Below are 16,181 nucleotides of genomic sequence, written 5' to 3'. Positions count from 1 at the left end.
CCCTCCCAAAGGTGCTGTGGGATGGTCCAAGAGGGCTAGGGTCAGCAACTGTTAAAGCTCCTGCCACCCTGGCTGCTAGATCTGCCTGGGACATCAAGGACTGAGGCTACGGTAGCCTCGATGGTGCGGCCCTGCTGGCCCCACCCTCTGACGTGTCTTCACTCTGCACTCTCCATGTTCGGGTGTACTCTGGGAGTCCTGGGGCTGTGGCAAAAGGCCACGGAGGGTCACTGGGTATTGGGGGACCCACCTTCAGCAGGATGTGTCAGAACCGTGTTCTTCCCGTTGATAGTGCTAAGGCACGTAAGAAGAGAAAGCAGGGTCTATAGGATGTGTATGTGGACATGTGTATGATGTGGAAAGTGTTTGTGTGTGTACATGTGGATGTGGTGAGTGGGGGGTATATAGTCTGTGTGGTGAAGGCTGTAATGTGCTTGGTTCCTTCACCCTGTGACCAACATTTCTGTAATTGCTATTGAATTTCATCTATCTATCTATCTATCTATCTATCTATCTATCTATCTATCTATCTATCCCTCCATCCATATTCACCCATTTGCGTGTGCGCGTGCGCGTGCGCGCACACACACACACACACACACATATATGTATATAGTCATATATTTTTTTCCTTGCTATGTAGCCCAGGCCAGCCTCCTGTCTCAGCTTCCCAAAAGCTGAGACTATAAACACACATCACTATGCCTAGCTTCCCCTTGATACTTTGTTTTTTAAGATTTATTTATTTATTTTATGTATATGACCACACTATTCTTGACACACCAGAAGAGGGCATCAGATCCAATTACAGACGGTTGTGAGCCACCATGTGGTTGCTAGGAATCGAACTTATGACCTTTGGAAGAGCAGCCAGTGCTCTTAACCGCTGAGCCATCTCTCCAGCCCTCTCCCCTTGATACGTTTACATTGTCCTAACCTGGGATGGTCTTCCTCTCTGAAGAAGGCCCAGCCTCAAACCCTACTTGAGACCACATGCACTGTTCTGTTGGCCTCCAGTGACCCTTAGGACCCTATAAAGCTGGCCCCAGCCTGCATGCAGGCCTCGGCTATGTCTATGTCTCCGTGGTAGTCGCCTCCTTCCAAGCATGGGCCCTGGTCCAGCCCAAGCCTCCGCAGAGGACAAAGACATCATTACAGGTGGGATGACCCCTGACCTATTTTTCTGCCTCCAGAAGCCTCCCTCTGTGGATCCTCGGCCCAGCCTGCTCTGCGGAACCCTGAATCTGTCAGACAATGGTACGGCCTGGAGTGAGGTGTGGGCAGCCATCCCTGAGTCAGATCCCCAGGTGCTAGACCTGCTGGCAGGCAGCCAGGTAAGTGTCCCTGTCCTTGTTCACGCCCAGGCCTATGCGCTGTGAGAGAGGCCCCATAGCAAGGCCCTGAAATGCCCATAGCAGGTCTGGACCATTTCTTTGACCCTCTCCTGCCATGTGACCTGGGCTTCAACTTCTCCCAATGCCCAGAATAACCCTGTTCCCATTCATGGAAGACGGGTCCCTGTAACGTGCAAAGACAGTCAGAGTGAGAACAGACATGGAGGGGGACACAGAGGTTGGGCCCTCCTCCCCACACATATTCATCCATCCACATCTTCATTCATTCACACGTCTTAGGCAGATAGATGCATTTAGGCCCTACTGAGCCTTCCTGGCCTTCCTCTCTCAACTCCCGTGGCTAAGTCACAGGGCTACTTCACCTCACTTACCCTGGGACAGGGGTTCTGAGGGAAGCCATGGTTCAGAGGGAAGACCTCTGTCTGGCGAGGTCTGTTGAAGTGAAGAGAGCCTCCTCCCAGCCCCTACCTGAGAGAGCCTGTCCGGTGGCTTGTTCTAGTGACAATCCACACTGTGTAGGGCTGGGCATGTTGGCCTGCTTGGATGGCCACTGGCATGTGCTGGAGGCCTGACTGACCCTCTCTCTCTCTCTCCTGCAGGCTGGCAAACTGCTGTATAGCATCCCACTGTCTGGCTGTAATATAACAGTGCCTGACCCCGAGGAGGGGCTGGAGGCTGGGTACGTGTGGAAGCTGCATCAGGGCTCACAGACCTGGTGGCTGAGTGCCCCCTCCACAAAGCTTCAGCAGCGCTGGCTGGAAGCTCTGAGCACTGCCTCACGCTGGGACACAGCCGGGGGACACCCCCAGGGGCCTCACAGCCCCAGACCCCAGCAAGCACAGACACCCCATGAGCAGAGTCTCCTACTGTCCTTCCCACTACCGTATTTGGCCTGTGTTCTTTTATGGGTGACCTTAGACGTCCAGTGAAGGAATGAAGAAGGACTCCTGTGACCGCTGAGGATGGACCAAGTGGCCCAGAGAAGAGTAGCAATGGGCCCAAGATTACTCAACAAGTCTTAGACAAGAGTCGGGCTTCTGGCTCCAGCGCCAGCACTGTGGTGAGAGCGTGGAGAGCCGCCACTACAAAGCCAATGTCGTCCAAGCAGGCTGAGTGATGACGCCAGCCCTCAAAGGCACAAGGAGGCCAGGTGGGCACTGTCCAGGGGTGATCATGTCCATCCTGGTATGACATCACTCTGGGAAAGGTAGAGCTGTCTGTGGCCTGACCTGGTCTTTGTCTGTCTGTACACTGTGTGACCTGGACCATGACCTGCTCCTCTGGGCTTCACTTCTACCCTGCCCTCTCCAGAAGCATTACTTGTCTGCTATTCCTGCTGAGCCATTAAAGGGCAAGGAGCAAGGGCCTCCTTATCCCACCATTCCCAAACAGAGACACTCTGGGGAGCCGGCCCTCACCCGTGTGACAGGTTTGTGAGGTTTCAGACCGGCCCCTCTCTAGGCAGGTGCCATGTTCATCAGCACATAAATGCTGGCTGTCTGCAATTGAGTGCATCCTTGGCACCCTCCACCCCATTCTTTACAGGGCTCCCCTCAAGGCAGGTGGCTGGTAGAGGAATGCTGACCAAGGTGGCGAAATGCACAAGCCACACAGAGTAGTTCTGCATCCCCGATGCTGTAGGTAGTGGGTGAATCACTAAGCAGGGTAGGGGTGTTACGGGGGTGTCACAGAGGTCACGGGGCTGTTTGCCCCTCAGGGAGTAGGAAATGTAGAGATCAGGGATGGAGCTCTGATCCTTGAGGATTCCAGCTCTCTAGCATCAGCACGGCACTGTGTGGGGACAACTGGGCGGGCATCAGGGGCCATTACATGGTGAAGAGGTGTAGAGCCAGAAATGGGTGCTAGTTATAGGTGACATTGGGACACACCGACGAAGCAGGGGCCTCATGTGAAATGGGGGCCTGAGTTTTGAGTCCTGCTAAGGTAGGATGGGGTAGAAGTAAAGTGTATTGGAGCAGAGGTGAGGTGGATGGGGCAGGGGTGAGGTGGACAGGATACAAGTAAGGCGAAGGGGTGCAGGTGAGGTGGCAGAGCCCCCTGGACTGGGCATGGGCTGCCTCAGGATGGCTTGCAAACACCTCTGCCTGGCACTCACCCTCTGAGCTGAATGGTCCTTCTTCGCCTTAAGGAAACTGAGCAAAGCAAGCAGAGCGCCTCCACACCGGGAGAGACGCGTAGGGCGCCTTCTAGCTCCTACTCTAGTGAAGACCTCACCCAGTTCCGAGGGGGACAGTGCTGAAGGTGGCCCAGGTGGAACAAGCAACAAAGGAGGGGCTTTCCATAGCCGGGCGCACTTCATGGCAGACACACTGGACGGGGCCAGGCCTTCCGCCTTTTGCGGTCCTTTGCTTCTTCCTCCTGCTCAAAGCAGTTCTGGCCCCTGAATTTCAAGGATTCCAACTGCTCATCCTCTGAAGAGTCAGCCTGAGGAGGCGCTTATGCGTACCCTGCCCCCTGGGGAGTGCCTCTGCCCATCCTGCCTCAGGACATGGACTGGTCAGTTTGTACCTTGGGGCCTCCTGATGCTACCTGAGCAGAAAGGTGTATAAGGTACTTTTCTTGTTGCTGTGAAAAAAAAAAAAATCTTAGACGAAAGCACCTTGCAGAAGAGTGTGTTTCTTTGGCTCATGGCTTGAGGGTGTGATCGATCATGATCATACATGGTGAGGAAACCCCGGATGCAGAGCTGTCTGTATTCTGTCCACCGCCAGGATGCAGGCGGGCTGGATGCTGGCGTCCCACCCACTCTCTCCCTTTTATTCATTCCAGGACCCTAAGCTGCGGGATGTGGCTGTCCACATTCAGTGTGGGTTTTCTCTTCTCAATTAAACTTTCCCAGAAACACCCTAAGGACGAGGCCAGCGTTTTGTCTTCTTGTGATTGTGAAACCTGCCAGGTTGACAATACCAACCATCTTGGTCCGCCCCTTGTCAGTTGGACATGCAGGCACATCTCTTTTAAATTCTAACATTCCGGCCTTAGAAAGGCTCGTTTTAGATAGCAATACGCATCTAGTCAGTCTCTAAAAATTTGCAAACCCTTCACAGTCCCAATTTTTTTTCCCAACACATCTGTGCAAGACTCTCTCCTGAGTCTCAGGCAATCTTTTAACTGCAAGCCCCTGTGAAATAAAAACAAACAAAACAGAAAAACCCCAAAAACAAGTTAGATACTTCTAATAGGCAATGGTACAGGATAAGTGATCCCATTTCAAAAGTGAGGATTCGGACATGGGAAAGAGGCTCAACGGTTACTGCTCTTACTGAGGACCACTGTTGAGTTTCTAGCACGCATGACAGGGAATTCACAGTTGCCTGTAGCTTCAACTCCAGGGGATCTGATGCCCTCTTTCAGCCTCTGTGGGTGCCTACGTGCATTGAATGCATACATGCACACCCACGCCCACACACACACACAAATAAAACGAGTAAAAATGAGCGTCAGGGGTGCAACAAAGTAAGCTTGAACCAAAGCAAAACTCTATCCCAGCCAATGAACACCTGGTCTTCAGCGGCATCCTCTGGGCTCCCACAGCCTCGGGCAGGCCCTCTCCTGCACCTCTGCTTCCTGCAGCACATAATCTGTCTTCTCATTCCACCCCACTCCGTATCTAAAGCTTTCCCCAAGACCCCTCTCACCATCCTGGCATCTCCAGAGTCCTGGGGTTGCAACTCTAGGCTTTACCTTCACTGCTTCGCACAATGGACTCTCACATCCAACCACACCACACAGTACTCTGGCTTCAGTCGCTCTCTAGGACTACAGTGTACAAAGCTCACAGGCTGTGAAACTCCTGCTGCCTATACAACCGGCACTGAGTTCTGCTTCCAGCTCCAGGCGTAGTCTGGCTTCCTCCTTCTACCGCAGCTATGGTGGCACAGGTGTGCCAGGGTGGCCGAATCAGAGGGAACGCTGCTCCAGGTGGTTTTCAAGCAGGAAACCCCAGGGGTATTTACCAGCCAGGCTCTCTCCTTTCGAATGGATCTGCAGCCTACAAGTGGGAGCCTTTCACAGGTGGAGTCTTGAGCTCAGGGTACCTTCTCTGTGGTCCTGGTGATGATCTGAGGTTTCCCTTTAAGGGCGTTAAGTCTTTAACAACGACAGGTGTTTTTCCAGCAAGGCCTCATGGGACTCTACACCCCCTCACACCCTCTCTTACTGAGCGGCACACTTCATGTCTTGCCGCTCCCGTTTCGACGGTGGACTGAGAAGAGCCAACAGTGGCCGAGCCATGGGCCAAATGCTATTCTGTCTTGAAATATCCTCCTTTGAATTCAGCCTCACTCACAAGTTTTTGGGGCATGGACAGAGCGTGGTTGAAGACTCGATTCTTTGCCAGAATATCACACATGGCCTGTAGCCCAGTCTCTGAGACCTTATGAACCATGCCCCCCTCGCTTTCTCTCAGAATTCTGGTTCTACAGACTCCCACCAGCATGGCCTATTAGTCTCTATTTTCATGGAGAGCTCTAGGGCTGTCTTCTTGCTGGCTCATTCCAAAAGTCTCAGAAGTACATGGTCAGGTTTCCTACAGCAACAGCCCTACTCCCACTACCATTTTTTTTTTTTCATTTTTTTTCAGAGCTGGGGACCGAACCCAGGGCCTTGCGCTCGCTAGGCAAGCGCTCTACCACTGAGCTAAATCCCCAACCCCACCATTTTTTTTGTATTTGTTACTTTTTCTTTGTTCTGACAAAGATCAGAACAAAGGGTCACCGTGTGAGGTTAAGGCCCTTCAGGGTGGAGAAGGCACGAAGAGCTTGAGGCAGCTGGTCACCTTGCATCCAGTCAGGCAACAGAGGGTGATAAATGCTGCTGCTTGCCCAGCTCCATTTTCCCTTTTCATTCAGTCTAGGACCCCAAGCCCTGAGATAGTGCCTCCCTTATTCAGGGTGTCCTCCCTGTTAGTTAAACCTCTCTGGAAATACCCTCATAGGCCTGCATGTGTTTGTCTTGGTGATTGCGAAACCGGTCTAGGCGACAGTTAAAGCCAACATCACAAAAGATGTCTACATCCAAGTGCATAGGACATGGTGTAAAACCAGGGAGAGAAGGGTCCCACACAGGGCAAAACCCAGCTGCTAGGTCGGCACTCAGCCCACTGACCGCCTCACCCGGCAACTATCCCCACTATACCCAGAGCACTGGCTTCCTCCACACAGTCCCAGGGAAGAGAGGTCAGCTGCAGAGACAGCCGGCTACCAACCCTCTCGGCCACCTGTGCAGTCTTTGGGGGTTTGGCATTAGGCACCAATTACTCTGAGACCTCTCTCGATGCCTTTAAACAACTAGTCCAGGCCGTGGGTGTCCAGGAAAGAGAGGTGCTTACCTTTGCTCTAGGTAGGGATCGGTAGGGCAGGGAGACGTCTGCATCCAGTCAGTAGTCATGCATGGTGATCCCACGGCTAGATCCTCCAGTGGCTACCCGGAACTGCCTTCCTTGCAGAGTTCCTCATAGGCATGGGTGAGGCCAGCTGACCATGGGTGGGGTCTAAGCCTGTCCACCCTTCTCAGCACTGCCAGGCAGTCCTCCAACAGTTGATGGCTGCCTGCCCACAACACTTCTCCCGTGGTCATCCATCATTATAGGTAGAGCGTTCCTGGGGAGAAGACAGAGGGTGGGGGAGGAGAGGGGACCCACCCAGACCGTGGTTCCTTCTCCCAGACCAGAGCTCCACCTCTGGTTGCTGGGGGTATGTCAGGACGCCAGACCTACAGGTCTGGGTGAGACCAGGTGGGAGGCAGCCAGATCAGGGCAGACTTGGAGAACTCAGCAGCCCCACCAACATTCTACACATTCCAGACCACTAATGCCAGGCCTCTCTGGCCTGCCCAGCACATGGATGTCTGAGTTGGGTGCCTGTTCCCAAATAGGAGCTCTAACACCCTCCTGCAATCCTCAGGGAATCGGCCTCTTAGCCACCAATGGTGTGGTCCCACAACACTGGGTCACCTCCCGACCTATCGGTTTGCCCTTGGATCTGGAGGACCTAAGACTTCTCCCTGCTGGGTCACAGGAAACACATACCCAGATGTTGCCTTGGGGAGGAGCATTTCCAGATGTCTCAGGGTGGCACCCACTCTGTCCACCAACCTTGTTCCCTCTCTGCTTTATTTTCCCGCTTGCCAAGCCAAGATAAGGTGGCCCGGGATTGGACTCTGCCATCTCTAACCAGCTGCAGCAAGATGCAAGACAAGAGGAGACTGTGCCAGCAGGTGACATGGGACAACAGGAGACTGTCCTAATGGGTCTCAGGAACATCTCAAGGAAGATGGGGGCTGGGAACGTGTCAGTGCACTCCTGAATTCTGGGAAAGCCAAGGGTATGCTAAGAATTGGGTTCCCTACTTTGCATCCATCAAAGGGATAGGAGTAGCAAGTACTGTCCCTTCAGTGCCAGGGATTGGCTCAGGGTGGCCATGTGACCCAAGATGGAGGGTCCTATGACCATGCAAGGAGCAAGCCTTTTTGGATCCAGAAGGAAGACGTTCTCATGGAGGTTGGTGTCTGATCTCACCTCAGGCAGAGACACCAGAACATTGATTTCCTATTAAATCAGACCTCCTACAAGGAGCTGGCCTGCCCCACACAGCGGCTGCCAACAGGGACCAGCAATGTCTGTTAGAATCTCTCGTCTTGTTCACATTGCTTGCATCCACAAACCAGGATTACAGAACTCCTGTGAAAGACGAGACCCTTTCTCTCCTGCCAGGGCCGTACCTGCCCTACTCAGTTTTCAGGGCCCTGACAACCTATACAAACACCACACACACACACACACACACACACACACACACACACACACACACACACACACACACACACACACACACACACCCCTTCTTCATGAGTCGCCAATCTAAAAGGGAGCCCGGTTTTCCCTTTCTTTATCAAAACTCAAAGGTGTAAACCATTGCCCCTTTTGAAGAAAAGCAAGTCCTGTCTCCAAAGGACAACTGGAAAACTGACAGCAGCAAAGCCCATCCATTTCTGGGGGAGACAGTTTTTCATCTCCTAGCAGCCCACCTCCCAGATCCAGGGAGCAACCCTGGCCGTGTGAGACTGAGTCCTCTGTCCTTGCAGAGCCTTACAGGAAGCAGCTTCTGCCTTTCCCCTCATCCAGAGGGGCGGCCTGCTGCTCTCAGGAGCAGACTCTGCAATACAGGCTCAGGAATGCAGTTAAGGGAGGTGTGAAGCAAGATGATGAGGACAAAAGCTAATACAGGGTGCAAGGTATTGATGGTGCCCCTGATCCCTGTCTTCCTGGACCCTCAGATGAGGTCATGGCTGTGATTTGTGAGGTATGGGGCTTCAGGGAGGCCTAGGACACTTGGGGATACTTCCACCAAAGTGGCAAAAAGACAATGTTTGTTACGGAGCCCAGATCTTAGCGGATCTCATGGGGCCTGTAGGAAGAAGAGCATTTGGGACCTGTGACTTTGCTGGGGCTCACAGTGCTGCTGAGGGAGTCTCCCAAAACACTAGCCGGGCTCACCTGAAGGCTACACAGGGCCGAGGGCCAGGGACTTGGGTTCCATTTGCGTCTTCTTTCACTTCTGTGGCAAATACATGACTACGGCAGCTTGAAAAGAGGAAGGGTTTGCTTTGGCACAGGTTTTGAGGGCATGACCTGTCCTAGTGGGGGAGTCATGGCAACAGTGATGAACGCTGGCCCTCAGGTCACATTCTCCCTTTTATTGAGTTCACGACCCTAGGCCTTGGGGTGGTGTTTTTCTCATTTGGGGTGGGTCTTTCCTGTTCTGAAAACTACTGCATTGACGCGTTCAGAAGTGTCTCGATGGTGATTCTTCATCTAGTCAACGACCGTGACAATGGACCTTTGCAGCTGTCGGGGCCTCAGAGTCAGAGAAGAGGCCATCGGCTCAAGGTCTAAAGGAGGAACTGAGGAAGGATACCTCGAGGGATGCAGGCCCCATTGTATGAGCCTGAGACAGGCATGAAGGAGAGGCTGGGCTGTAGCATAGTGGGCTGAGTGCTTGTTGCATAAGCGGTAAACCAAGGAGTACTGGGAGATTCTGGAATCAACAGAAACCAGGAAGACCCGGGTAGAACCATCCCCAAAGTTTCCAGAGTGAGGCCAAGCAGGAACCTCAACTTTAGACTTCTCTAAGACAGCAGTTCTCAATCTCTCAGTCACGACCCCCTTCCTTTGAAAGTCAAAGGACTCTGTCAGAGCGCTCACCTAAGGCCATTGGAAAACACGGATGTTTACATTACGGTTCTCAACACTAGTAAAGTTACAGTTATGAGGGAGCAGCAACATAACTTTGTGGTTAGGGCCATCACAGCATGAGGAGCTACATTACAGGGTCACAGCGTGAGGGTCGCAGCGTTGGGAAGGCTGAGAACCACGGTTCTAAGTGCACAGAGTAAGCATCTATGAGCCTAAGCTGTCAAGTCTGGTACCCTGCACAGCATCCCCACAAAAGGATGCTGCTGACTGTGTTATGGGCACACACGTGGGGGTAGGGGAGGAGGAGAGATGGAGGGGCTGCTGTCACGGGAGCTAAAGAGTGTGTGGGTAGCTCGTGAGTTGGATACTGTGGGAGGCTAGGAGAGCTTTGAGGTATGCGATAATGTGGCTATTGTTGACTACCCCAAAAGTTCGCTTACTGAAGGCCCACTCCTCAGTATGATGATAGGGGTGAGACCTTTAAGACGTAGATCCTGGTGGGAGGTCCATGGTGAATCTTTGGGAAAAAAGTGTGAAACCCTAGTTAGGGGTGACCTCCTCCCATGAGCACGCTTACCATCAATCTCTCCCAGAGCTGAGCTGATGCTGATGTCATATCCTTGAACCTCTATTCAGAATAGAGAGTGGAGTGAACCACCCTTCTTTATAAAATTCACCTGCTTCATGTGCTTCTTTAGAACAAAGCAAAAGGCACTAATGCAAGGAGCTTAGAGAATCTTAGAGCTACATATGGCTTCAAAGTGGCTTGAACTAGATGTCCTGCATTAAGTCTCTGGTATGTGAATATTTGGTCCTCACTTGGTGGCTGTTTGTGAAGGATTAAGAGGTGTCTTAGTTAGGTTCCCATTGCTGTGAAGAGATACCATGACCAAAGCAACTCTTAAAAAAAACAACAGCATTTAATTGGGGGCTGGCTCACTGGTTCAGAGGGTCACTCCATTATCACCATGCGGCAAGCATGGCGTGTCCAGTTAGATGTGGCACTGGAGAAGGAGCTGAGAGTTCCCTTACTCTTCCAAAGTAAACAGGAGAATACAGGCAGCCTCAGGCAGCTAGGAGGAAGCTCTCTCAAAATCCACCCTCACAATGACACACTTCTTCCACAAGGCCACACCCCTAATAGTGCCAATTCTCCTCCAGCCAAGAGGAGGTGTAGCTGCTGCCGGAAGTATGATACTTTGAGATTTCAAGAGACTCCTGCCATTGCCGTTGTCTCTCTCTTGCTCATGGATCAAATGTGAGCTCTCAGTTGTTGCTGCCACTCCTGTCTTTGCTCCGCCATCATGGACTCTCACCCTCTGAAACCATAAGCCCAAGGAAACACTTTCTTTTATAAGTTGCCCCGGTTGTGGTATTTTGTCACAGTGACAGAACAACGTGTTAGAAGCTTAACGACAGTGTTAACAGTGTGGGAGTGATACTTTAAATTCCACTACTCAGGAGGCAGGGGTTGAAATAAGGCCCTTCCTTTGGCTGTGTGATTTCTTAACTACTTTTCAAAGCAAGTAGAAGGTCCCTGTCAGACACAAGCATCTAAGTATTGATTTTCTAGCTCCAGAACCATGAGAACTCCATCACTGTTTATAAATTACCTAGGGGGCTGAAGAGATGGCTCAGTGGTTAAGAACACTGGCTTACTCTTTTCCAGAGGTCCTGAGTTCAAATCCCAGCAACCTGCATGGTGGCTCAACAACCATCTGTAATGAGATCTGATGCCCTCTTCTGGTGTGTCTGAAGACAACAGCTACAGGGTACTTATATAGAATAAATAAATCTTAAATAAATAAATAAATTACCTAGCTTGTGTTATTTTGTTATAGTAACACTAAATGGATTAACACATTCACAAGTTGCCAAAATTACTTTTAAAAGTGTTCAATATCCCTAGTCATCAGGAAAATTAACTACTCTGAGACACCTCCTCACTCTAATTAGAATGACCATCGTCAATAAATCTGACACAAATGTTAGAGAGGATGTGGAGAGAAATGAATTGTTTATCCACTGCTGGTGAGGTGCTAATTAGTACATCTATGGTGTTAATCAGTTTGGAGATTTCTCAAAAAAATTAAAAATTGAACTATCATATAACCCGGTTATTCCAATCCTGAGCATATTCCCAGGGACCTCCATACATTATCACAGAGATGTTTGCACCTCATGTGTATTGCAAACAGCTGGAATCAACCTGGTTATCCATCAACAGATTAACATATAATAGAATCTGTTAATGAGTGAAAAGAAGAATTAAAAAAAGGGTAGGAAGGGCACGAATGCTCCTAGGTATGGAGGGGAAAGTTTATTATAGATATGTGGGAGAGCATGGCCAGGGGCAGATACATCTGGGAGAGTCCAGAGCTGTCAGGACCAGACTGGGTCATAGGTCCACAGACTGGACCACAGGGCTGTATGTGGAGAGCAGAAAGGGAAGGGAGAGGAGAGAGAGGGGAACCAGATACAGCAGCCAGGAGTTCCAAAGGTATCAAAAGAGTAGAGGAAAAGGACGAAATAACCAAAATGGTTGATTATATGGGGAAGAACAGCTGAGAGAAAAGCCACTAGGGCCCTGGGGGGAAGAGTTTAGGGTAGGGGGCAGGGTATGCCAGCCAGGGGGATCCAGGAACAGGGACTGAGGGACTGCTAGGAGAACCTGTCAGCAGGGTCCACTTTGAAATATTAAACAGGGACCTCAGTCATCTATCCCCCGTTAGAAAACCTAACAGGTACTACTTATTAAACGGTGGAATCCTATTCAGCTCTGATAAAAACGAAATCACAAAACTTTCAGGAAAACAGGCCGATGTACTAGGCAAGGTTAGGCAATCTAAGAAAGAAAAAAATGTGTGTTCTTCACATGCAGAACCTGGCCCCTAGGAGTATATGTAAGCAAATGTACGTGTAGGTACAACATGAAGAAAAGAGAACGAGAAAGGCCAGGAGGGAGGTGAGGAGGGACAGGATATTTGCTCCCATGGTAGATGGGTGTATAAATACTAAAAGTGTAAAATCCAGTGCAGTGTTTGAGAGCTTCAGAACTGTCGTTCTAACTGTACAGAAATGTGTTGGTGTGGGGTTGGGGATTTAGCTCAGTGGTAGAGCGCTTGCCTAGGAAGCGCAAGGCCCCATGGGTTCGGTCCCCAGCTCCTGAAAAAAAGAACCAAAAAAAAAAAAAAAAAAAAAAAAAAAAAAAAAAAAAAAAAGAAAAAGAAAAAAAAAAAAAAATGTGTTGGTGTTGTCTGAGTCTTTGGGTCTGGGTAATTTTAAGATGTGATTTTTTATTACTTTTTTTGCTACTTTAAAAATAATTATGTGTAAGGGTTTGGTTTGTTGTTTTTTGCTGTTGTTGGTTTTTGTTTTTGTTTGTTGTTCGTTTTTGTTTTGTTTTGTTTTTTTTGGCTTAAAAGGTTATCTTGGTTGAAATGTGGTCATTTATTTTAATGTGTTTCTGGTGAGGACTCAGTAAAGCGTAGAGAGGGACAGAGAGATTTCGGCCACGCTGGCCGCATTAGCAGAAATGCTGAGATGTGTGTCGTGCCTGCAGGGTCCTAGCAGGAGTGTAACGGGCACTGACTACATGGAAAGTGCTCTTCCAGAGTGGCGGAAAGTTGGGGTGAACAGTTTTACAGTGTGGGTGGAAGGGAGAACTCATTAACAGTGATGAAGGACATCTCCCAAAGAAAGCTTGCTTCGGCCAGGCGTGGATGATGGGGCCTTGGTTCTTCTAAGTGCTCGTAGCAATCACTGAGCAGTGATGTGTGGCAAAACTTCATGGGGTGACACAACACACACATGTCTACCCACCCCAGATAGGGAGCCTGTGACAGACCAAAAAGTATGGATGCCACTAAAGGCCAACTTAGTGAACCAATGAGTTTTACTGGGGGTTACTTACAGGAATATGGGTGAGGGCTCACTTGCAGGAGCAGAAATGACTCAAAGACAGCTGCGTCACCAAAGGCCACCCCGGCATGGGTGACAGCTCACAAAGGCTGGGACCCTGAAGCACACTGCACAGCCTGCAGGGCCTTCAATAGGTTGGAGAGGGTCCTTTCCAAGCGACGCTGATCTAAACCTCTTCCAAGCTGCTCTGCTGGTATCTGCTTCTTCCCGGCATCTGGTCTGGTCTCACAAGTCTTCTTTGCAATTCATCTTCCTCTCATGAGAGATGACCTCTCAACTTTTATTGCTTACTCCGGAGGGAGGGACCTAGGGAGTCTCGTCAGTTTCAGGGACTTCCTGATGCTATTTTGAGTTGTTTACCCTCTTGAAGAGCTTCCCTAAAAGGATGGAATGATTCGATCTCAGAAGAAACTGTTAGGCAAGAGGAGAGAGACTTTGAAGGAAGAGGTCATGGGGCATGTCCACGGCCTGTCCAGTTTGCTAAATTAGGAAATGCTTTGTTGAGAGTGGTTTGGCTGGGCAGTAGTGGTCCCTGACTTTAATCTTAGCACACAACAGACAGAGGCAGGTGGATCTCTGTGAGTTTGTGGCCAGCCTGGTCTGCAGATGAGTTCCAGGACATCCAGGGTTACAGAGAAAAACCTTTGGGGGTTGGGGAAAGAAACAAAGAAAAGAGAAAGAAAGAAAAAAAAAAACCCACACACGTTTAAAGTGTTGCTGGACATTTTTATTGAAGATATTAGGATGTGGGTCATGGGTCATGGCTCATCTCAGATCCAAGAACAGAGAGGGAATCCAGAAATATCAGGGGTGGAAGCTCTTGCCAGATGGAATCCACGAGTTACTCAGGACACTGACAGGTTTTTCTGAGACTGTCACACCAGGAGACACACGAATAGCTTCGACAGGAAGGCAAAGATGGGTAAACTGAAAGCGTCAGACCTTGGAGGGCTGCAGAGACGAGCTGGAGAAAGCAAGGCTGGTGACTGCTACCAAGGCCCCAGTGAGCAGGGTCTTCTTACAGGGGGCTCAGGAGACAGCATCAAGGGGGGGGGCTATTTTAAATTCCTAATGGAATTTGCTGCTGGGGTTCAGATTTGCTTAGGGCCAAATCACTCTCCGATCATCATCTTTTCTACCACTATAACAAAACACCCAAGATAATTAATGTAGAAAGAGTAAAAGGCTGTTTTGGAAGATCTGAAATGAACCGCATTGTTCAGGGCAGACCCTCTCCTGGGCTTCAGGCCACTGCTCAGTGGGGGATCTTTAAGTAATCTTCAGGGGCGGAGTCTCACCAGGCTTAGAGGATAGTGGGACACTTTCCCCGGTAAGCCTTATCCTGGAGGAGTCAAGAGTCCCTCCCCCTAGAAGAGGAGGAGCTTAGAGGCCCCTCCCCTCACTGGGATACATTGTCTTCTGTGATATGTGCCTGGGCGCCCTTAACGAAACCCACTGATCCACAAAAAAAGAAAGCACAGAAAAGAATACCTTCATTGAGTTGGCTAGCCACGAACTGTCCTTTTCACTGAGGCTTGGAGAAAGAGACAGGAGCCCCCAAAGGAGTGGAACCTTACCCCGGACCCCAGGAAGCCAGGCGCAGCTAGACAGGAAGAGTCCGAATGAAGCACAGGAACCCCACAGTTGCTAAGAACTAAGCCGCTGAGGATCTAGCATGTGTGAAGGCATCAGGGGGAGGGAGGGCGGGACTGTCACGCTTGTCTGGAGGCAACCAGGCTCTAGAGGCCAGCCCTTCTCAGTACGTGGGTGCTAGGTATCAAAGAAGCTTAACAGGCCCCTGAGTATTAAGCCTCTGGTCACCCCTGGGCTATCAGGTCACCTTCTTACCTCCCGGCTTATCTGGGAGCAGCCTCCCCCTAATGAAAACACAAGGCTGCCTCTGGAAAGCTGTGCTGAGCGGGGGAGGGAGGGAGGACACGACACACTCTTCAGATCACTATAACGAGGCTAACCCTTACAGCCAAGTGACCTTGGACCAGATGGACCCCTCTTTCAGCCTTGGTTTCCCTGTCTGTCGAATGAGTGTCATCTCATAGCTTCCTTCCTTCCTTCCCTCCCGATTTTTTGTTTGTTTTGTTTCTGGCTTTAGTTTTGGTTTTGGTTTTGGAGACAAGGTCTCAGATAAAGGCTGGTTTAGATAGAACTCCTGCTGCTCTTGGTTCCACGTCCCAAGTGTTGGTCATAGGCACGGATCACCATGATTAACTAGTCTACATCTTCTCTGACAAGGCACAGCGGCTTTGGGGATGTTTAAGATGGTTTGCGAGTATGACGCTTTGAGAAATACCTGTTACCTAGAACTGGAGGGATGGTTCGGCCATTAAGAGCACTTGACGCTCTCTTGCAGAGAACCTGAGTCTGGTACCCAACATGCACATCAGGCAGCTCACAACTGCCAGTAACTTCAGCTTTCCGAGGGTCTGCTGCTGCCTTCTGGCCTCTCTACAGACATTCTCCTCCTTCCTTCCCTCCCTCCCTCCTCTTCCTCCTCCTCCTCCTCACATATTTGTTTCCTGGTTTTAAAATTTTAATTTAGCATATGTACATGTGTGTGCACATGTGTGCACGTGTGTGTGTGTGTGTGTGTGTGTGTGTGTGTGTGTGTATTTGTGACAGAGAGAGGGAGAGGGAGAGGCAGAGGAGAGGATTACTCCGTGGTTCTCTCCTTA

The 16,181-nt window shown here is 50.4% G+C and overlaps 1 protein-coding gene across 1 annotated transcript in view; it reads left to right on the top strand.

Moving 5' to 3' along the window:
* Nucleotides 1-3,408, top strand: part of Fgd3 (FYVE, RhoGEF and PH domain containing 3) — a 49,836-nt gene extending 46,428 nt beyond the window's left edge. Inside the window, 3 exon segments of the mRNA XM_032884640.1 lie at nucleotides 1,194-1,334; nucleotides 1,955-2,158; nucleotides 2,161-3,408. Of these exon segments, the coding sequence (XP_032740531.1) occupies nucleotides 1,194-1,334; nucleotides 1,955-2,158; nucleotides 2,161-2,208 (393 nt within the window). The 3' untranslated portion in view covers nucleotides 2,209-3,408.
* The last annotated feature ends 12,773 nt before the right edge of the window (nucleotides 3,409-16,181 follow it).

Source organism: Rattus rattus, chromosome 14 (assembly GCF_011064425.1).
Source record: "Rattus rattus isolate New Zealand chromosome 14, Rrattus_CSIRO_v1, whole genome shotgun sequence".
Lineage (NCBI taxonomy): Eukaryota > Metazoa > Chordata > Mammalia > Rodentia > Muridae > Rattus > Rattus rattus.
This window is presented reverse-complemented; position numbering and strand designations above follow the sequence as displayed.